The sequence below is a fragment of the Diospyros lotus genome, chromosome 14, assembly GCF_014633365.1.
Source record: "Diospyros lotus cultivar Yz01 chromosome 14, ASM1463336v1, whole genome shotgun sequence".
Lineage (NCBI taxonomy): Eukaryota > Viridiplantae > Streptophyta > Magnoliopsida > Ericales > Ebenaceae > Diospyros > Diospyros lotus.
In genome coordinates, this window is record NC_068351.1 from 10,387,725 (window position 1) to 10,410,811 (window position 23,087).

At 38.0% G+C, this 23,087-nt stretch overlaps 2 protein-coding genes across 5 annotated transcripts in view; both read left to right on the plus strand.

The window, feature by feature from the left end:
• Positions 1-3,678, plus strand: part of LOC127791239 (uncharacterized) — a 32,945-nt gene extending 29,267 nt beyond the window's left edge. The window contains exons 12-14 of one of the 3 annotated variants that reach the window (XM_052321099.1): positions 2,393-2,451; positions 2,549-2,736; positions 3,261-3,678. In XM_052321099.1, the coding sequence (XP_052177059.1) occupies positions 2,393-2,451; positions 2,549-2,736; positions 3,261-3,425 (412 nt within the window). In that variant the 3' untranslated portion in view covers positions 3,426-3,678. The remainder of the gene's footprint in view (positions 1-2,392; positions 2,452-2,548; positions 2,737-3,260) is intronic. The other 2 variants (XM_052321098.1, XM_052321100.1) reach the window with 2 other exon arrangements.
• Positions 3,679-4,109: 431 nt separating this feature from the next.
• Positions 4,110-22,446, plus strand: LOC127791136 (peptide chain release factor PrfB3, chloroplastic). Of its 2 annotated transcripts, none has more exons than XM_052320925.1 (6): positions 4,110-4,381; positions 17,323-17,540; positions 17,779-17,979; positions 19,202-19,414; positions 20,480-20,636; positions 22,051-22,446. In XM_052320925.1, exons 1-6 carry the CDS (start codon positions 4,213-4,215, stop codon positions 22,338-22,340), a joined length of 1,248 nt encoding a protein of 415 aa, XP_052176885.1. In that variant the 5' UTR covers positions 4,110-4,212; the 3' UTR covers positions 22,341-22,446. The 2 variants fall into 2 exon arrangements, with proteins under 2 accessions (XP_052176885.1, XP_052176886.1); XM_052320926.1 differs by lacking the exon at positions 22,051-22,446 and adding an exon at positions 20,752-22,035.
• The last annotated feature ends 641 nt before the right edge of the window (positions 22,447-23,087 follow it).

Below are 23,087 nucleotides of genomic sequence, written 5' to 3' on the forward strand. Positions count from 1 at the left end.
AGGTCCATTAGGATTAAAATTTTTATGAATAATGTCTATCTTTTTTGCAGAACTCTCGGAGGGATTTTCAGATATTGGAGTTATTCTGTTTGCGCTTTGTTTAGGACCTCTCCCCAATGAAGGGAAAATTTACGTGGTGACTTACAATCTCCCGATAGAAATAGTCCCTTGGTATAGGTTGTTGGGAGGCCTTGGTCTCTTGATTTAATATTTTCGGGAGACCTTGTGGTCTCTCGATTTAAGATCTTCAGGAGACCTTGTGCTCTCTTGGCTCCCGGTCTTCGAGAGACTGTAAAGGTCTCTTGGCCTTTAGTTCTCCGGGCCTAGCCTTTTGCATGATTCTCCAAAAAGCTCCCAAATTGTTTTGGGCCTTTTGGGCTTTTTTGGTCTTTAATGGCCTTTTGCCTATGACACATCACCTTGATTTTAATTGATGGGTTGTGTTGTGAGTATTTAGGGGTTTAATTACAGTAATTGTCATAGGTGAAAATTGCAGGGCATACTTTTCATGGAAGAAATATATGTATATTGAATGGTAAAAAGTTCAATGGCTATAAGGTTACCAATGCTTTATGCATGACTACCGTGTTGTATAGAAACACAAAGCTTACAAGAACACTGCTGAGAGGATGTTGAGATGGATGGTTACTAATGTCCCAAAAAAGATAAGAATCAAGTATGATTTTGAATCTTACAATTTTTATCTGCAGATGAAAAGAAACAAAATAATGGGTTTTGGCAAATAGTGATTGGAGCTGGACTTTTGATGATTTTAGTTACTGGACAAATTTTACCATTTTTATGTTGCTTTGATTGACAATATGAAGCACACAGATAGATACTTGACATGTGAATCAGGGACATGGCAAGACAAAATTTTGATCACATAATTGTTTTTACATATAATGGAACTAATAAAACTTCATGTTTATGTAATAAATACACTTATATAGTGAGTCATATATGTTCACATTCTGCACTTTAGAATAGTGTGAATATTAAGTCCATTATCTGTCTTAAAAAAGCTTATTAACAAAGATATTAGAAGTTTAAGTTTCAGAATTTCTGAAATTAAAGGGCATGATTGTGGAGTGATTAATGGATGTAAATCAATATTTTTTTATTTTAATTTTTACCCCCAAGTTAATAAGCAATTAAATTGTGTTGCTTCGCATGTTGAGCTCTGAAAATATAGAAAATATTCAGCCACATGTTTGACATGTGATAGGGCATCTCTAATGAGTGCCACAGTCTTACATGAGTTTGACATGGACTCAAAACACATGTTTAATAGATGTCCATGCTTTAACTTCCAATGTCAACAAAGATATCATTGAATTTTTGAAACTATATTATGTTTATCTCCTAAATATTGGAATATGAAGCTGCATTGAACGGTGTTTTACTTTCTGAAATTTATATACTTTTCTGCCCAGGTTGGGGAATTATTTAATACCTTTACCTATGTTTAAGTTGTATAGGATCAGAGTAATGCTTTGGCTGTGCATTTGTCTAATAGCAACCTTTTTTTCAGCTTTTTAAAAGTAAGCCAACTTTAAATGAAGATGTGACTATTAATATATATTAAACCTCTAGATTCCTAGAAATATCATGTCAGTTGTTAAGCATGAATAACAATGATGCAAAGCATATAGAGAACGAATGACCGAATTTCATATGGAGCACCATTTAACTTCATAAAATCATACTTGATGGAATTAATTCTTTTTAATGTCTTATAGTAAAAAATGTTTCTAGACCATTTCCCATTGTTTTTTCTGTAGTTATTTATTATGGAAAGTAATTTGCTAGAAATGGGTTGTAGGTCTTAGGTTTTTACGGGCCAAAAGTATTGTTATTGGCTCACATCAAGATATCAAGAATGTTGTGGTTGATCAAATTTTCTTAGTTTCCTAAAACGTGAGTCATGGTATTGATACCATTAGGAGTCAGCATTGTCTAGAAAATTGTATATTCTTTCATTGGAGTTCAGATTTGGAGAATCTGAAACTTTTCTGATGCATGATGCTGCCCTACCACAGTTGAGCATAGTCAAAGGAGGTTTTTTTTTTTTTTTTTTCTTTGGGGGATTGGGGGCAAGGGCGCATCATTTTCTGTTGCTGCCTTTCAGAAAACACTACTCTCAGCGTACTGTTCACAGCCTAGAATAGTGACAATTTTAACAGAGCAATAATAACAAAGCCCTGTCGTCGTCATCATTTTCTGGGTGCTAAATTTTGGTGTATCTTGATAGTCTTTTGTTGTTGAGCCATGTATCTTTTATAGTTATTTTATTGCGGAGCACTTTTGCTTGCTCCCGTGTGACCTCAAACTTGGTTTTACTTGAGGATGTGCTGGTTGTTTTGTTTTAACTTGGAACTGTCTTATGCAGTGCTTGGATAATCTCGCCCAGTTGGATTAAAGAAAGCTTTCGGGAGGGACGATTCGTGGGTGAGTCACAAGTCCCCACCCAGCTTTCTATATCTGGTCCTTGCTTTAGTAATTAGTGTGTTATTTTACCTGTCTAGTGGTTTTTGTATTTCTACAGATGAAATGCCTTTTATTTTGAAAGATGAAGAATATGAATTGAAGTACAGAACTGAATTAACGGATGCAGTTCAGAGAGCGAGAGAAAGGCCACAAGCACTATTTAGTGGCTATCAAGTGTGCCTGGCACCTCATCTTCAGCCTCCAGTTGGTACACTATCAGCTATTGTCAGGTCTGCTGGTGGAGATGTAAGTTAGAATCTTGATGAATCTTACTACTGGTCTATAAATTTGCATTAATTAAATACATTCGAAGCAAGAAAATCCAAAGCATCCGACATGCCCACAATCAACAATTGTCTAACTCAATATGAATGTTGATCATTTTTGCTGATAGTTTGCCTATATCTTAGTTTTTAGGAATTTAGGATGCTGCCATAGAGAAGTAACAATAGCAAAATGAAGGCAAGTTGAACTCTTTTTTTTTTTTTTGTCTTGACTACAGATGAAACATTTTGCAAGTTTTGTGATGTTTCCAAATCCTTTGCTTCATCCTGGTTGCTTATTGTGAAAAAAGGGATTTTTTTTTATTGGTTTCATGACATCTTTTTCTAATTAGCGGATCCTAGGTAATAAGATTAAGACTTAATATATTATATATTAATTGTTTATGCTAATCTTATCCTATTAGTGGCTTTCACTATTCCATTTTAGTCTGTTGATGAATTTTCTGCATTAAATTGGGCAGCATTTTTGAACAAGTTTTTTACTAGGTAACTTTTGCTTCAAGCTTTCCTGATATGGAAGTTGCAAATTCAGGTGATAAGCAAACTAGAAAAAATAAATCAAGCTTCAAAAACCATATTTCTGGCATGCGAAGAGGATATGGAGGAAGCACTTTCAGCAATAAAGAAAGGGATACGGACTTTCAATTGTGACTGGTTTATGAACTGCATCATGAGGCAAGAGCTGGACTTGGAGGCCCCCCAGTTTGCAGAATCCCTCTAATTCCCCTTGCTGTTCATCTTGCTTAGCATCGCAATTTTGTATATATTGCTTGAAATAACAGACTGAAACAACGATGATAGTGGTTTGGGATCATTGATCATATAAACCTTCCTGTTTTTTTAGCAGAAATGGTTATTGCTAGATGCCTTTGACTCATGGGACATTTTATTTTCAACTAATTTGTGACGGGACATTGTTTTCTACTCAATTCAATTATAATAACTTGTTTTTTTTTAAAAAAAATGAATAAATATATTTTGATTTAAATCTATTCTGATTTTAATTTTGTATAGATTCACAACAATAGTAAAAAAAAATAAAAATAAATAAATAACGGGATCACAAAAAAGACATTAGTTGTTGACAACATTCATCCACTTCTAAGTCCCACATGGTGTTTTTGATTTTTTTAAAAAAAATTAACAGTACTTAATAATGGCGGGAGCAAAATATTATCGGTTTTAAAAAATGAAGGAAGATATTTGTTATTTTTAAAAGTATGATGGGTGCTGGCTGTACTTTTAGTAAACACTGGGGGTTCTGAGAGTAATTTACGCAAAGCTCTTCGCGAGGCAATATCTTGTCTAGCCACCCCCCCCAATTGCGATGTTTAAGGGACCGCAGGCTTCTGGAAGGGAAGGGCGCTTGAACAGTTTTCAGTGGTGAGTGGATAGCGCAAGGGAAAGCTTTCTCTTCTTTGAAATTTGAATTGCTAAAATGGGCACAGAATCACTGCTCTGCTCATGCCCGCTTGATTCGAATGCTCCATTTTCCCCCAAATGGAAATTTTCTACAAAGCTCAAGTCCCTGGCTTCCCCACCTCTTTCTTCCACCACTCGAGCTTCCCGCCCCATCCAGGACAAAAACAAGGTCTACAAAGAACTGGGTTTGTTTCCTTTTCCTCTCTCTCTCTCTCGATATCTATCTATCTATCTATCTATATAAATATATATTACACACACACACACGCACGCCCAAGGTCTTAATGCGTAAGTTATAGATTTTATATCAATTTATCGAGTGTTTGAGAAAATCTCTCAAACAGTATGGCAATAAATCCTAAAATCTTTGTGCTTGTTCTGTTTAGTTTTTCGATTGTAAGCATGATGATTGGAAATGCCATTTTTAATTGGATGACTCTTTTTGTAACCAAAAAGAATTTTAGATTAATGATTTCCCCTTAAGGCTTTCAACCAGGAATATTCTATTTATTTCACGTCATTTTTTTTTTCTCTTTTTGATGAGTCATACAGTAATTTGCAGGGACGACTTTGTAAAGACATTAATTTCTTGGAGAGTAAGTGCTGAGTCTTCTGGCTGAGAAAATATTATCCTGTAATTGAATTGTTTTCTTTATATTGGACTTAGAAATCCTGTGCTAATTCCACAGTCTTGTCGGAAAGAGAACATGTTACAAGTAAAACCTGGGTTTAGAAGCTCGTTGCAATTCACTTGTTTGCAAGCTTTTCAAATGAGCATGCATCTTCAAATGGTTTTATGAGGGATTGATGCGGGCTTGTAGCTCACACCAAGGTTCTGAGCTACAGAACTTCAACTGATAGGGGAAAACTTCAAAAGGTTGAAAAAGAGAGAAGAATAATACTGAGAGAGAGGAGTAATATATGAAGATGAGTGAAGAGAAGTAAGGAGATTCAGAGGAGAGAGGAGCATAATTTGTTGAGAAGGTTATGAAAGAAATATGAGAAATTAGAATAATAAATAATAGATTTCAGGAATGGGAGGCTGTCCTGAAATATGAGGATAATTTGTTGAGAGGAGTAATATATGCATCTTTGTACTTGTTTTGGCTGCCATCCACCGCAAGAGACTTGATCTCCCGCAACCTTTTGATGGTGGGTCGGGGTTGACCTAGTTAATCCAGCTGACCCGTTTATTTTTTGAATTAATTCTTTTTGGCCTTTTTTATCATGACACATCAATTTCTCCCTAATCTTTTATTCGAGTTTCTTAGAGAGAAGAGTAGACTATTATGACTTGCCTTTATTTCTTTTTCTTGATCTATCATTGCCTTCGTCAGTTTTCCAAAAGTTTGCTCATGGCATTTCTTGGAGTTTGTTGGCCTCCATAGCTCTTTCTTGGAGTAGTTTCTAATTTCCTTCGATGTTTTAGTCTTCTAGAAGCTATTTCTTCAAGTCTTTCTTCGAGTAATTTTGGAGAATCTATCGAGTCCTTGGGAGCTATATAAAAGCGAGCTAGGAGCTCTTAAGTAGATTGGTGCCCATTTGGGTTTAGAAAATGATGTAATTGGTGGCTCGACTCATTCTTCTACAGCTTTGGCTCTTTGTTCGCTTCGGGTTACATATTTTTTCGACGACATGATTGAACCCCTAAGCCATCTTTTTTTCCTTTTTAGTTTTGTATGTGTTGTAAAAGCACTTTTTTTCCTTTAGTGCTAAGATTTCTTCTTTGTAGACTTTCTTTTCTGTACCAATTTTTTTGTTTGATGAACTTGCTATCTTTTCGCTTTGCTTTGCTTTGTGATGTTAATGTTGCATGCCCATTTATGTAGATTGCTCCCCAGTTCTTTGGGAGAATTGGTTTCATGACTCCAATGATAGATTAGTAAATATAATACTAGGAGTTTACAAGCATTATACAATAATTGTAATTTCCTTTTATTGTTTTTTGTTATAAGGCTTTGTCCTTAGTTAATAGGCAATTAGGCTGTTTTTGTATTGCACATGGGTGCATGTGGGAGGCTGTAGGCTATATATGCGCCACAGCTGAGGATGAGAGGTTATCCTTGAATTGATAAACAAATATCTCATTTCTCTCTCTAGAATTCTCTCCCATTCTCCCTCTCATTTCCCTTTGCAACTCTTTCTCATTTCTCTCTAATTTCTTCCTCCATTTCTATCCAATTTCCCTCTCCAATCATTCTGTTCTTGGTCTTACTTCAATCGAATCCTTCCGATTCCCAATCCAACCCTAGGCTAAACCCTAGGTTCATGACAACTGGTTTTGTCGAAGGACTTTATTGACGTTGTTCATGCGTTTAGGAAGATTCCTTCGTCGCTCCCTTGTCCTTCAAATGAACTAGTGTTAGATTCGGATGGATCTGGCAATTATCAATTCTGATCTCTTCGGAAAGGAGAGAGATCGCTGGTGAAACGAGAGAATTCTTGTGAAAGTGAGGGGGGAGAGAGAGTTAGAGAACAAAAAGATAGAGAGAACGAGAGAATGGAGAGGAAAATGGAGGGAGAATTAGAGAGTTTTCATTCAATTTCTAGATGCCTCAAGCAGAAGGGTTGACCTCAATTTATAGCCTTCCCGCACATGTACATAGGTTCCCGCTAATTATTCATAATTACCTATGTACTACACGCCTCAGCTCTATCCGTGTACAAACCCCTACTACACTAACTGAATTTTGTTTTGTTACAATATTTCTACTTCTATTATCTCCCCCGTGAGTACATGATAATACTCTCCCCTTGAGACATTTCTTGTCCTTAAGAAATGGTTAGGAGGTTGGCTGCTTTAGGAGACTGAGTAAGCAGGTCTGGGAGATACTCCTAAGTGTTGTTGTTGTGGTGCATGTTGGACCACCTCATTAGGACTTGTATGATCGGAGCACCTTGTTGACAGACCACTCATCTATGTAGCTGGTTCTGGGGAAGGGCTGATGTCCAAAGCTCCCTATGGTAACTGAGAACTGAATGGTTGTGCCCCTACAGTTTTTTTCAACAGTGAGACATGAAACACCGGATGGATCTGGGTTCCCTCCGGTAATTGTAGTCTATAGGCCATATTGCCCACCTTAGCCATAATAGGAAAAGGGCCAAAATACCTAGGGCTCAACTTGGAGATTGGGCCAGGGGATAAAGACTTGAGATGGGGCCCTTTTAGCTTCAAATAGATTGCCTTTCGCACACTGAACTCTCTTTCACTCCTACCCTTGTCAGCTAATTGCTTCATCCAATTTCGAGCCATGGCCAGATTCTTTTAAAAAGCTGCTAGAGGATCTGCTGCCTCTTTTGCAAATGTTCATCCACGGTTGCCACACTTGTGGGACCTAGTAGGACTGGCAGTAGGGGCGGTTTGTAACCAAAGAGGGCCTCAAACGGTGGCTTCTTAATGGTACTATGTTGGCTAGAGTTATACCACCATTGTGCCACAAATAACCACTTGTGCCAACCTTTCGAGTGTGCAAATCACAGGCATCTTAGGTAAGTCTCTAGACATTGATTGACTCACTCTGTTTGTCCATCAATTTGGGGATGGTAGGCAGAGAATAGGTTAAGCTTAGCCCCTAAGGATTTCATCAAGGACTGCCATAGGAGACAAGTAAACACCTTATCCCTGTCAGAAATTATAGTTTTTGGGATCCCATGCACCTTCACCACTTGATCTAGAAAGACCTAAGCCATTTCTTATGCAGTGTAAGGATGAGTAAGACTTAGGAAATAAGCAAATTTTGTGAGCCGGTCCCCCACTACAAATATGCAATCCTTCCCTTTAGATTTTGTTAGCCCCTCATTGAAATCCATTGATACACTCTCCCATACCTGCCCCAGAATTGGTAAAGGTTGTAAGAGCCCTAGATAAGCCACAGTTTTATGTTTGCATCTTTTACACACATCACATGCTAAAACAAACTTCATCACCTCCTTTCTGAGCTTGGGCTGGCAAAATAGTTGCTTCACCTTATGATAGGTGTTTTGTACCCACAAGTGACCTCTAATTGGGGATTCATTTAGGGCTCGTAGTATCTTCTTCTTCTTCAGCTTTGTGCAGTTCCCAACAACCAGCCTGCCTTTAAACCTTATCACCCCATTTGCCAGTGTATATCCTTCCTTACTTGCTGGATTAATTATTAATTGCTCCAAGAGGGTCCTGGCCTGATCATCTTCCTCATAATTCTTGGCCATTTCCTAACACCACTCCAGAACTAAAGCTGAAATTGAGGCAGTTGTCCCCTTTTCATGGCATCGAGAGAGAGCATCTGTTGCAATGTTCTCCTTTCCCTTCTTATATTGAATGACATAATCTAGGTCCATCAATTTAGTCATCCCCTTTCTTTGCAAATGAGTGTGAAGTTTCTATTGTAGTAGAAACTTCAAACTTTCGTGGTCGGTCTTAATGATGAACCTACCCCCCTCCCCTCCAGGTAGTGCCTCCACTTGTTTACTGCAAAGATGATTGCTAATAACTCTTTCTCATATATGTTGAGACCCATATGTCTTGGGACTAAGGCCTGACTTATAAAGGCTAAGGGTCTACCTTCTTGCATGAGGATGACCCTTATACCCATCCCACTTGCATCAGTCTCTACCACAAATGTCTTACTAAAATATGGTAGGCCCAGTACTAGAGTTTCACTCATTGCTTTCTTCAATAATTCAAAGGCTACCTCAGCCTTTTGATCCCACACAAAGCTGTCTTTCTTTAGAAAATCTGTGAGTGGCTTGCTAATTCCCCCATGCCGCTTCACAAATCTCCTATAGTAGCCAATTAGCCCCAAAAAACCCTTAAGGCCTTAATAGTTGTAAGTCTCAATAGTTGTAAGCCTTGGCCAATTGGTTATGGCTGTTACCTTCTTTGGATTAGTACTCACCCCTAGGCCAGATATGACGTACCCCAAATATTCCACTTGGCCCCGTGCGAAGGCACACTTTGATCTCTTAAAATACAACCGGTTGAGTTTGAGAATCTCAAATGTAGTCCTTAAATGTTTTAGATGAAGGTCAAAGGTCGGGCTATATATCAGAATATCATCAAAGAACATAAGGATAAAATCTCTAAGGTAGGGTTCAAAAATCTGGTTCATTAGTGATTGGAAGGTAGCTAGTGCATTTGTTAGGCCAAAGGGCATGACAAGGAATTCATAGTAGCCATGGTGGGTTCTATATGCAGTCTTAGGTATGCTAAGGGTGTAATACCCAGGAATAAATTGAGGATAAAAATGATATTTGATAAGGGACATAAATGGAATTTTGACTATAGGCTACACTAACACAACTTTGGACGACTGAATTAGTCAGAGGGAGTACCCCGGACCCTAGATAGCCAAGAAAAATGGTGTAGTATCGACGAGTGATTTAAATTATGATTTTTAGTGATAAAAGAAATGAGATCGGGAATAGTTTTTGGTACAGCAAAAATACAGCTGCCAATTAGGTCGTATTATCGAATTGTTATAGACGATGTCCGAAAAATCAACAGAACGTGTCTAGGACTAATATTTGATGTATAGAACAACCCTTAAGTGGTTTCAGGTTGAATCGAGTGGATTTGAGGTCAAAACGATCAATCGGGCTTAAGTGTAATTTTCTAAATTTGCCTGAGGGAGGTCAAAACGGTAATTTTTCGAGAGTTTCAAGAGAGAAATCAGAAGTACTAATATTGTGGGTCTTAGTGGTATAGTTGGACAATTAAGGGGCTTGAGGATAAGGGCCAAAATGCAAAAGAAAGTTTCTAAGGGGCTAAAGTGCAATTTTCGAAAATCTGCTCAAAAATGGCAGATCTGGCCGCGATTTGTGGCCGAAAAATCCGGGGATTTGCAGCTGTTCTTCGATAGGGCATGGCCAAGGTTGCGTAGGGGTGAAGCAATGGCCTTTGATTGGTCAGAAAATCGGACGAATTTGGCTATAAATAGCCGATTTTTGATGAGAGTTTGCATCAAAAATTTTACTTCGGATTTCTCACTTTTGGGAGCAAATTAGAGGTCGGGGATAAGGGGCTTTTGTTCCCCAGGTTGTGAGGAGCAATTCTGGGAATTTTGAGGGTTTTTGGAGTAGTGCAGGGAGTGTTTTGGCATATATATACATTCGGCCGTATATATATATATACATATTGCGTGAAGTATTAAATCGGGTTGTAGAGTGATCGATCGAATGATCTATTAAGGGGCTTTTGGTCGCAAGGCTATGGGTAGAAAATCTGGAAAGTTTCGTGTCAATCGGAGTTTGAATCGAAGGCCAATTTGATTCGCCGGAGTTCGATGGCAGGATAGTCTCGGCCGACTATTTTCGGCCAAATCGGAAGGCTTCCGGTCGTTTTTTTCGAGCAAGATGGGTACCATTGGGATCGACTAAGGGAGAGGAACAGCCTGGTGTCGTCGCTTCAATTTTTCGGTGTGCCGTCGTCGGAGAAGATGACCGGAGATATTTTTTGTATTTTTTTTAAATGCTGAAAATATAGAAAATTCGATAAAAAATAGAATTAAAGGAATCAAAATTCTGGAAAAATATCCAGAAATTCAAGGAAAAAGAATAGTTTATTTGGATGAATTTTTATCTTGTAAATTTCTTGAGGAGATAATTATTTTGGATTTTTGAAAGGAAAGGTAAATAGAAAATAAATAGGAGGAATTTTTATAAAATTACAGAAGGATAGGGAATTTATTTTATGAATTTTGGTGGTTTTTCTTGAAGTAGATTCGAAGGAAATCAATGAGAAATAAATTTTCTCAAGGAAAAGTAATTATGGAAATTTGAGAAAATAGGAGAAAAATCTGGAAAATTTCCAGAAAATTCCATAGGCTTATAAATATTGTTTTATGAATTTTTGTGGAGAAAAATTTAGAAAAAATGCTTGAAGAGGTATTTACTTGAAATTATCGAGAGAAAAATAGGAAGAAATTAGAGAAAAATAATGAAAAAAATTGGGAAAATAGATATTGATTTCCCTTTGAATGCATATGATGTCTAGGGTATCGTTGATGCTCGAATTTGAACTAGAGAGCGCCTGGCACGAGAATCGAGGTCGATCGGGCACGCATTTCGAGGAATCTTGAATTTAGCCCAAGGTGAGTGATTCTATCGAAAAACTCGTTTGTGGCGTATGAATGGTTTACTGTGAGTGTTTATCCTCATGGCTAGGTTTATTGATAGTTTTACAAATGATTACTTACACTTGTGTTATATTTCGTACGGTAAATTGCATACATTGAGATGTTGATTTTATGCATGTTATGATTTTTCGACATTGGCATGTTGTGTTGTCCATGTGGGACGTGGGTTGTTAACCTGTGACGTAGCTCTCGAGTGTCAGCACTCGGAATGCATGCCAAGGGTTAATGCTATGTGACCCACTTGGGACAGGGCTGAGACGGACTTCATCCTACGGTACTCAAGTGGCGGGGCTGAGAGTGGACACCACCCCAGGTTTCTTTGAGCAATAGCATTAAGGCCGAGGTGTCGTGGATTTCGGGGATAGTGCTGATGTGACACTCTTGGGGTTAGGGTTGCGTTGGGTTGGGTTTTGGAATACTTTTGAGTAGGAGCGTAAAGCCTAACAATGACAATGGGTGATTCCCGGATTCATATGTCGAGGTTGTCCCTCTTAAGCAGGATTGTTTTGCCAATGGGCCGAAGTGGTCGTGTCGCCTTTAGAGAGATTGCATTTTCCCTGGTTAGGGTTAAGTGCTATGTGGGATTCTCTTAGGCTGGTGCATGTCGGGACTTGTCGGTTTGATATATGATTTTGCATATATTCATGAAAATGTTTTTGAACTCTCACTTAGATGATTCAGCATCTAATTTGGACTATGTCCCTGGAATATTCAAACGTTCCAGGTGAATGCAGTGGCGCCAAGGGAAAGAATGTCATCGAGATGTAGCTGCTATGTTTAGTTTTCGTAGGTTTTGTCTATGATTACAATGTTCAGGGGTTATGTAATATTTTGATATTTTCATGTGAAACATCGATTTGGATAATTGTAAAAGGAATTGTCAATTATATATCATTGAGGTTTCGATCTTGCTTCCGCTGATGTGATTGATAATACCTGTCTTAGTATGTTATTTTCTTATGTTGAGAAGGTATAATCGAGATTGTCGGGAAATAATGAAGGTATGTATATCAAGAGACTTATGTTGTGTGTATGAGAATATTGAAAAAAAAAAAAAATTATTCCCGAAATCTCGAGGTAATGCTCGCTTGGGAAAAGTGGGGCGTTACAAAGGGGGTTCATCCGGATTTGGTGATAACCGAATCTTAGGTCAAGCTTAGAAAAAATGGTAGCATGTTTTAATTGATCTAGTAAGTCTTCAATGAGTGGGATGAGAAATTTGTTCTTGATGATTATTTCATTTAGCTGGCGGTAATCAATGCAAAACTGTTAGGAACCATCCTTTTTCTTTACCAACATCACTGGGGATGCAAAAGGGCTATGGCTGGGCCTTATGAGTGATTTATGGAACATCTCCTTAACCAATTTTTCTATTTATGTCTTTTGGTTAGTAGGGTATTCGTAGGGGTATGTGTTGGGTTTTAAGGTTGATCGTGTGTTCAATAGATCTGGTTGGGGGTAAGGAATGAGGCTCTATGAAAAGATTCTCAAATTCAGCTAGTAGCATATTAAGCAAATCAAAGTAGTATACCTCAGTGTCAGCTTGTAGGGGGTTGCTGACGATCAACATAAACTCCCTTTCTAAGCCACTCGATTCATCTTGTGTTTAAATATGTTCTGCCATCTCCTTCCCGTAATCATCTTGTAAATCCCCAGCTTCTTGCTCCCTATTAGTGTCATCTTCCTTCCCTTTTTCTCGAATGTCACCTCCATTTTGTTAAAGTCAAAGCAAATTGGGCTGACATGTTTCATCCAATCAATCCCTAACACCACTTCACACCTTCCCAATTTTGGGAGCCTCAAATCAACTTCAAACCCTTCCCCTTGCATCTCCCAATAGAACCCAATACATGCAGACTTGCTCATGGCTTTATTTCCATTGGCCACTGTCACCGTCAATGGATGAGTAAGGATTAAGGAGCATTTCAATCTTCAAGCCGTGCCCTCATCCAAAAAACTGTGGGTGTTCCCACTATCAATGAGGATTATAAGTCTATCTTTATTTTGATTATCTTACTGTTAGTTAATCCCTTCAAGGCATGCAAGGATATCTCCCCATTATCCTCCTCTTCCTTTTCTTGGGGATGAGATGCTTCCCCTTCATTAGCTATATATCCTTCTTCCCCTTCCAACAACAAGAGTTGTTTCTTACATTGGTGGCCGAGGAAATATTTATCCTTGCACCTGAAACAGAGGCCAACTACCTCCTTTGTTCCCTAGTTTTCCCACTGTGGTTTGTGGGGGCAGGTAATGCCAAATTCTTCATTCCAGGGTATCCCCTTCCTAAGCTCGTACCTTGTAGTAGATTCCCTAGGGGCACTCCTTTAGTTATCATCCTCTGCTTCTTCATCAGTGCTTCCACCTTTAGTTCATGGAGCCCGGCACTATCAACAATATGCTTGAGAGTATGGGGCTGGAGCACCTTCACCATTGGTCTCAACTCCCTGTTCAAGCCGCTTATGAAGCTTGGAACAAAGTAGGCCTCCGTCAAATAGGGGTTGTGATTGAATATTAGGGCCTTTAGCTCTTCAAACCTTAATTGGTACTCCATCACCGACCCTACTTGCCTAATTTGTTGAATTCCTCCACCAGATCCGATAAGCCCCGATCTCTGCACCTCTCACAAAATTCTTCTGCGAAGTCCTCCCATCTGCAATCCTCTTGGACCTTAGACCACCCTTGGTACCAAGCATCCCCGACATTATTAAGGTATGCTATTGCTATAGTCAACCTTCTGCCTCCCTGCTACCCCATACCACTCGAACATTAGCTCACACCTTCTGATCCACCAACGTGGACTCACTCCATCAAATAGTGGGATCTCCAAGTGTGGCATAGGTAAACCATGTTGGTTTTGTCCCACCGACACCTCTGGTCGCTGTTCCCAACCATTCTCACCTGGCTCTCCATGATCTTCCCCAGCTATAGAGGTCTCGGCTATCCTCCAGTTCATTCCTCTCCCCTATAGAATTGGATCCGGTCTACCTTGCCCTAGCAAAATCGATTCTGCTCTCTCCCTAGGAGGGAAGTCAGGCGAGATACTCACTTGGTTTTTCCTTGCAAACATCACCATGAACCCCTAAAGCTCTTCTCGGATTTGTGTCACTGTCACATCCAACTTCTTGTCGACAACCATGATGGCTTCATGGTTCCGATTGGATTCCGATTTCAATTGATCCACTCGTGCTTGCAGATCACTCATCGTATGTGCATTGTTGCACCTGAGTCTCCAAGTTCTTCATTCTCGTCCTTTTAGCCATTGTCATCTCCTTCAATTGCTTAGCCAAGGATCGACTTTGATACCAAAATTGTTAAATCTGGATGGATCTAGCAATTATTAATTCTGATCTCTTCGAAAAGGAGAGAGAGATCATTGGTGAAACGAGAGAATTCTCATGAAAGTGAGGGGGGAGAGAGAGTCAGAGAACATAAAGATAGAGAGAATGGCGGGAGAGTTAGAGAGTTTTCATTCCATTTCCAGATGCCTCCAATAGAAGGGTTGGCCTCAATTTATAGCCTTCCCGCACATGTACATAGGTTCCCGCCAATTATTTATAACCGCCTATGTATTACACACCTTAGCGCTACCCATGTACAAACCCCTACTGCACTAACTGAATTCTGTTTTATTACAATATTTCTAATTCTACTATCTCCCTTGTGAGTGCATGACAACTGGTTTCATCATGAGACTTTATTAATGTTGTTCATGTATTTAGGAAGATTCCTTCGTCACTTTGTAGCCCTTAAGTCTTGACAAGTCGATCCTTCTGCGTACGAGTGCTGTCGGATTTTTTAATTATTTGTGCATGTTTGGGGCAAGTCCTTTGTTTGATGACGCAAGTGACCCCTCAACATCTTAACGGTTTTCTTATTATCTGCGTGTGTTCGGGGTGAGTCTTTGTCACGTTGACACAAGTGACCCTCGAACATCCTAATGGTTCTTCAATCATCTGTGTGTGTTTGGGGTGAGTCTTTCGTCCATCGACGCAAGTGACCCTCGAACATCTTAATGATTCTTCAATCACCCGCATGTGTTTGGGGCGAGTCCTTTGTCCATCGATGCAAGTGACCCCCAAACATCTTAATGGGTCTTGATCATTCGCATGTGTTCGAGGCGAGTCCTTCGTCCGTCGATCCAAGTGACCCCCAAACATCTTAACGGTTCTTCAATCATCCGTGTGTGTTTGGGGCGAGTCCTTTGTCTATCGATGCAAGTGACTACCCCCAAACATCTTAACGGATCTTGATCATTCATGTGTGTTTAGACTCTAGAGCAAGTCCTTCGTCCATCAATGCAAGTAACTCCCGAACATCTTAATGGTTCTTGATCATTTGTGTGTATTTAGGGCAAGTCCTTTGTCCGTTTACACAATTGACCCCCAAACATCTTAACAAGTCTTGATCATCTATGTGTGTTCGGGACGAGTTATTCGTCCATCAATGCAAGTGACCCTTGAATATCTTAACGGTTCTTCAATCATCCGCTTGTGTTCAGGGTGAGTCCTTCATCCATCGATGCAAATGACCCCCAAATATCTTAACAAGTCTTCAATCAATTGCATGTGTTTGGGGCGAGTCCTTCGTCCATCAACACAAGTAACCCCCAAAACATCTTAACGGGTCTTCTTCAATCATTCACATGTGTTTGGGGGCGAGTCTTTTGTCCGTCGACGCAATTAACCCCCAAACATCTTAATGGGCCTTAATCATTCAGATGGGTTTGAGACAAATCCTTTTTTCATCGACGCAAGTGACCCCCAAATATCTTAACGGGTTTTGATCATCCGCGTGTATTTAGGGTGAGTCTTTCATTCGTTGACCCAAGTTATCCCCAAACATCTTAACTGTTCTTGATCATTTGCGTGTGTTTGGGGCCAGTTCTTCGTTTGTCGACGCAAGTGACCCCCAAACATCTTAATGGGTCTTCTCACCATGACAATCCTTTTGCCATGGTAAACTTGATCAGGGTTTACCCATAGCAAATAGGTTTTTCATGTCTAGCTTATGTTGTCGTTACTTATAGTGAGTTTGTTTCGTTAATCATGAAATTGAGTTACAACGATGAATATTTTAGCTCACTTTTGCTTGATGAGGCTTATAAGTCATCCTTTTTCTTCCTTATAGAGTTTGCACGTGTTTGGTCCGATCATCTTGAATAAAAGCCTTCCTGTCATTTGAGAATAATGTTGCTGGCTCCCCAGCTCAGGCATAGGGGAAGGCCGAGCTTTTACCAAAAGGTGATGAGGATTTTGACGAATTTGCTGATTAAGACTGAGCTTGAGAGCCCATGCTGGGTCCTATGCCATTCATTAGTCTCGAACCATTAAAGAGAAACACAGCTTAGGCAGAGGCTATGATTTGGTAATGTGAGGATGCAAACACTGCTAAAAGACAATAAAAAGATAATAATTTTATTTGCTGTCTATAAAAATATTAACTGTAATCCAGAAATGTTATGAGAAATTAACAGTAGTTCAATTTTATTCAGTTTAAACATCATTCCTCATAAAGGTTGAGACTATTTCTTCTATCATGTTGTAATAAATAATTAAATATTTGAATTCACTAATCAATAACTTGTCCATCAAAAAACACCTTTATAAAAATAAATTATCCATAAAAAGGAGTCAAAATCACACTTAAGAAAACAATTAAGAACGTGTTAATAAATAACACATGAAAATTGTATTTTTCAACTCCATAGACAACTTTCAACTGCATTCAACTTTAGCCAATTCATTATCCTTGGACATTCCTTCTAGTTGTTTTCTCACATGTATTTTGACTAGTCTCATGAATTATTATGACCATAATTTGGAAACAGACTTTTGAATCTAAACCACATATCAGATGTTTTAGGTGTTCTCCTGGAAATATTGTCAGCTTGCCCTGAAGAATGAAGCATTGTATCTTACCTGGGGAAATCTGTTTCTTCTTCTGTCTTTTCAATTATCATTTATTTATGTGAAATTTATTTGGAATTGGTGTGTTAATGGAGTTATGTTCAGGTATGTTTTCCTTAAGAAAGAAGATTGAGGATGCAGTTCTCCAAGCTGAAACCTTGGCACCAACAGCATTAGACCTTGAAGAAGCAAGACGTATTAAGCAGGAAGAAACAATACGTCAATATAACTTGTGGGATGATCTAGCTAAATCAAATGAAATCCTCCTGAAGTTAGCGGATAGCTCAAAAATGGTTGATGCTCTTAAAGACTTAAGATATAAGGTAATCTGAAGCCAGTTCACTTAACTGTAAATCCATTATATGACAAGCACTGATAATGATCCTTGTGTAATGCAAAATCATGATTGTTATCTACCCAGCTTCAAATTATAAGCAGTTCATGCATGTAAGGACTTTGTTGTAAATTTGGATTCATTATATCTCATCAATTCTATGTTCTCTTCTCATATAAGCCATGAAGCTGAAGGATTCGAATTATTGTCTACTCTTCTTCATGCAGGCTGAAGAAGCTAAGTTGATCACTCAGTTGGCAGAGATGGATGCTATAAATTATAGGCTTTTTAAGCAGGCGTATGGTGCCTCTTTAGATGTTAGCAAGTTCTTGGACAAGTATGAGATGTCCAAACTTCTTAGAGGGCCATATGATTTTGAGGGAGCATGTGTTATAATTAAAGCTGGAACTTCGGGCTTCTACCCTGAGGTTTGATAACTATATTCTGCTTAATATGCTTGCGCTGCATGTGACCTGGATATCACAAGTAATAGGTTGAGATTAGAGTTATGTACACCCATCATGATTTTGAATTTCCATAGAAGTCCCTTAGTAAATTCCATCTCAAGCTAAATTGAAATTAGCCATATTGAATGCACCTAACTTTAAAAGGTCTTTTATTATGCTTTCAGTCTCTAACAAATTAATTTAGTATCCAAGGATATATCTGTTCTGATTTGAGAATATAAAACCTTGCTTTGTTCCACATTTAGCATAAGGTGAGGTGAAATCGAATGTGGCCTCAAGGTCCAGGTCATATATGAATGCCTTTTGGGTTGTCTAATGAACAAGATGGATTAGACAAAGGCCAAAAACTAGAGAATTATATAAAAGAATCTTTCTTGTGGTTTTTGAACTCTGAACCTTTAAATTGATGTAGTCCCGCAGTGTTCAGGCTACATAAATTGCATTCTGTTTATTAACTCTTTTAGTGCTCCCATCTGTTAGCTTTTTTGTTTCTTTAAGTACTTTTGAACCTTCTAAAAATAGGTTGGGCTCTTTTAGTTCCTATGTAAATTGGAACTTGAAAGGCTTTATTTACCCTTCTTTGAGTTTACCTTTGACTTTGAGAATACAGACGTATACCTTATTTGCTTTTGATTAACTTTTAAGTCTTGTTCTCTTTAATTTTCTTATTGGCCATGTCTTTTAGTTCTTATTGTGAAGAATGGTATACAGTTGATATGATTTTGCATTGGGTCATTTCTGTTCAACCCAACTGACTTGCTAGATTATATTTTATTTTTTGGGTTGATTTTCATGGAAGATTGATTTGCATCGTTCAAATGTTGACCTACAAAATAAAATTCATATGTCAATACCAAATATTATTCATTATTTCTCTCATCAACGCTACTGTCTTTATTTTGTCATCACTAAAACCTTTTCCTTTACAGAAGCTCTATCGACTCTTTACTGCATTTTCTTTCTAATAGATCGCATTAGCATGGTTGCCTAACATAGTATTATCTGCGTCCAAATATTTGAGTAATACTGAATATGTTAAAACCAATAAATTAGTTCGATGTCCTTGAAGTTGGACAAGGCTTTTTGGGATTGAGTCGTTAGATTTGTATTCTTGTATTTAATTCTAACTAGTATGTTATTCTATTGACCTCAAAATTGAACTTTTGCAAAATTCCAAATCCAGGTCTGGGCTGAACAGCTACTTCGGTTGTATGTTAGATGGGCAGACAAACAAGGTCTTGGTGGAAGGGTTGTTGAAAAACATCTTTCAGAGAATGGTGGTGTCAAGTCTGCAACTATTGAGTTAGAATCCAAGTATTCCTATGGATATCTTTCCGGGGAGAGAGGTGTTCACTGCATGATAAGCAGTTACCTCAATGCACCAATTTCTCAGGAGGTATGGATCACTTGCTTTTGATCTTAAGGTCAGATGTCAATCTTATCACCAGCCTTATTCATGACTTGGGTCCTCAATGCACCAACTCTTTTGCCTTTTATACTGGCCTATTTTGATCGTTTAGCTCCTATTATCACCCTCTTAAAATACCATTAAAATACTGACTGATCATGAAGGAACCGTGGTTGTACACAATCCTGATGTTCATCCTTCAAACTCAATTGTGAATCTCTTTTAGTCTGTCAGACATGATCCAAGGACATGTTTATTTGTGGAGGCTGATTTAACACCAAATTCTCAAGTGGCAAAGATGTGCACACTTAAATGCCTTGGACAAGAACTCAATTCAAATGTTTCTGCCAGTTCTGCTGTAGCAGTTTTGCATTTTGTTTGCTACCTGGTACGGAGATGGTAACATCTCATGGTTCTGCTACAAAATGCAAACAACTTATGCTTTCCTTTTATGCTGCTGGTGCATTTTGACATAAAAATATATGCAATCAGTATGGTCCACTGACCATGCAACATATTCTAAAATTTCTTAGAAATTTCAGATTAATTATTTGTGATTCACTATCTATTCAGACCCGTTGAAGACATATAAAAAACAGGTTTATATTTCCCATGGATGTGTCATCTGAAAACACAATTTTCATGATGGCTTCATCTGGCTGCAAAGTCAAAACATTGGTCATCCTGTGCAGAGATATCAACCGGAGCGAGCTACTCCAATCCGATTACTCTGTAACTTGTGTCATAGGCTGCAAGAAAATTGTACGTTTTTAAACAACTTGATTACAAATCATGTTTCACTTGCCTGGATTCAAGTTAAAATTGTTTGTTAGGTCAAATAAGCCTAACTATTCAAATTAAAATTGTTTGTTAAGTCAAATCTTACTGGTTCACAAGATTTATATGTTCTCACCTGAATTACCACAAGTCCAAGCTTTCATATGGGCAATGATTTAAACTCAGCACAACTCTTCAAAATGATTTAGCTTCATGTTGTCATGTCTGCAATAAGTTCTCTTGTTTAACTGTCTTGGTAGTTTTAATCTGTTACAGGCTAGCATGGCAGCAGTTGATGTTATTCCTCTGTTCCTGGAAACAATTCCTGACCTACAAATTGATGATGAAGATTTATTAATCTCATCAAGGGGTCAAACTGGATCCACAGTATGCATTCAGCATATTCCAACTGGCTTAAGAGTAGAATCCTCAGGTCCTTTCTGAGAGCCTTCTACTCAAAACTTTGTTAAGCTTGAATCATACTAATTTATCTTATTTATCAATCCATGCTTTGTTACTCTTGTTCCATGTATGATGCTTGTGTTTAGGCTATCATGGTGAAAGCAAAAGAATTATGACATGTGGGCAAATGCTTGCACATACACATAAACACACACAGAGAGGGAGGGGAAGGGAAATCTTAAGTCCTGGAAATCAACTTGAAAAGCATTTGGCATGCTAGGAGTAGGAATCAACTCAAGAAGCATTGAACTGGGGACAACCTTCTGCTCTAGTTTCCTTATTGTACTCGAGACAATTTTGAGTGACCTCAATCTAAGGTTGCTGTTAAAAAACAACATTTGGATGACCAAGAATAAAAGTGTTCATCTTTTCAATCCTATTAGCATCCTCATGAAAGAGTATCTAGATATTGAGAAAAGCATTTGGCGAAAGTTTTGCTATATACACTTCCTCGCCACTAATTATTTTCTTACAGATAGTCAGTCAGACAGGTAAAATGTGCTTGCAGTTTCTTGCTAACATATCTTCAGATAGATTTAACTATCTTGTGCTCGGTTGCTTATGTATCATATGTACAGAATCGGAAGACTACCTGTTTCAGTGCTTTCTCAAATACAAGGTGCACGAGGTGCCTAAATAATTTCAAATAACACAGCATAGCTCCATGCCTGGACTATGTGAAGCATGATCTGTCATAAATATATGTTGTTTCATAAATTCAGCCCCTGCCAGACAAGCATTCAGTGAGCTATTAACATGGCATGCCATGATTTTGTCCTATAGTGAGGACTAGTTACAGCTTAAGGCTATATCAGCTGTTGAGTGCTTTTATAATTGTCTATAATTTTCCAAATAAAGGGGGTCAGGTTAGTTTCTTGAACAAGAGGGTAACTAACATGTACTAGGGACATACATGAAGACTGGTAATTGTAGTTTACACTAGACAAAAAGTCTCATTTTCTCCTTCCATCTCCTTGCTTGTAAGTCAGTTTTCCAAGTGGTCATATTTCCAAATCGGTACATGCGGCTGTGGTTCTTAGGTGGAACATGTCTTGTACATGTGCAAGGGCTTGCCATGGCAAAGGGTGCTGGATATAAAAGATTTTATGATAAACAGACAGATGGTGGCGGTAATCGTTTATTAAGTCCTTGCTATATGGTTTGTACCCTATTGTAGGCTTTTCCAGCTCAACAAATGTGGAGATTAACTTGAGAAGAGGATAAGAAAGTTATTATCACCGGAACCATTTCACTTTCACCATTCGATTTAAAACCTTGTTCCTTACACTTCATCATACTATCTTGTCTGTAGATGACTCTTCTTTTCTGCGTTTGGTCCATAATTTCAGTGAGTAATAAGAGAATGTGCCCCATCAATTTTGTAGGAGAAAGGAGCCAGTTTGCAAATAAGATCAAGGCGCTCAATCGACTGATGGCCAAACTGCTTGTGATTATGAGAGACCACGGGATTTCTGATATAAGGAAGATCAAGAAGGATGACATCATTGATTTGTGGTGTCATCAGGTTAGAAGATACATGTTTCACCCACACAAGCTTGTACAAGATGTAAAAACCGGAATGCAACTGCCGGACCTAAATTCTGTTTTGGATGGAAATATTGAATCTCTTATTGCAGCTAATATTAATAGTAGACAAGCAAGTGATATGGGCTGAATGAAGCTGGCATATGTAGCTCACTCTTCTTAGCCTTCCTGTTCCTGCTGATCATTTGGTGCTTTTGTATTCTGTTCTGTATCCAGTTGGAAAATCTGGATGTAAATCATCTGCTTGTTCTCCAATTTGTCATGCCTTTAACTTCTTAGGTAAAGAAGAAGAGCACATAGTAAGGTAAGGTAATTCTTCCAAGGTATGGTTTACTTCTCTGGCAGCTTCGCTAATTATGCAACAAAGGCAGTTGGGGGATGGAAAATATGATAGTTAATTGAGTTTAATGCATTTCTATTCTAACAAAGAAAAGAAAATGTATGTTAATATTCACAAATTATAGGAGAATATCAGTTGCCTAAACTATGAGATCTTATTCATAATAAAGAAACAATATACATAATGAAGATGCACAAATCATAGAGAAATATTCAGTTATCTACCCAAGAAAATATTGTATTTTTTTTATTATTATATCAAAGTCAATATTATCAAATCAAGTATCTATAAAATAAAAAAGGCCAAAATTTAATGTTTTTAATAAACTTAAAATTTTAGAAGAATAATGATATTTAGCTTAAGAATTAGACTGATTGAAACATAATATATAGTAATCTACTATTGTTGAATGAAAACATGATATATATTTTACTCACTTGACCAAATTAATCTACTCTTTTAGGTCAAACCTTAGTGTTAATTTTAAATCCTGATTATTTAGAAACTCAATTTAAGATACAAATTTATTGTGAAATA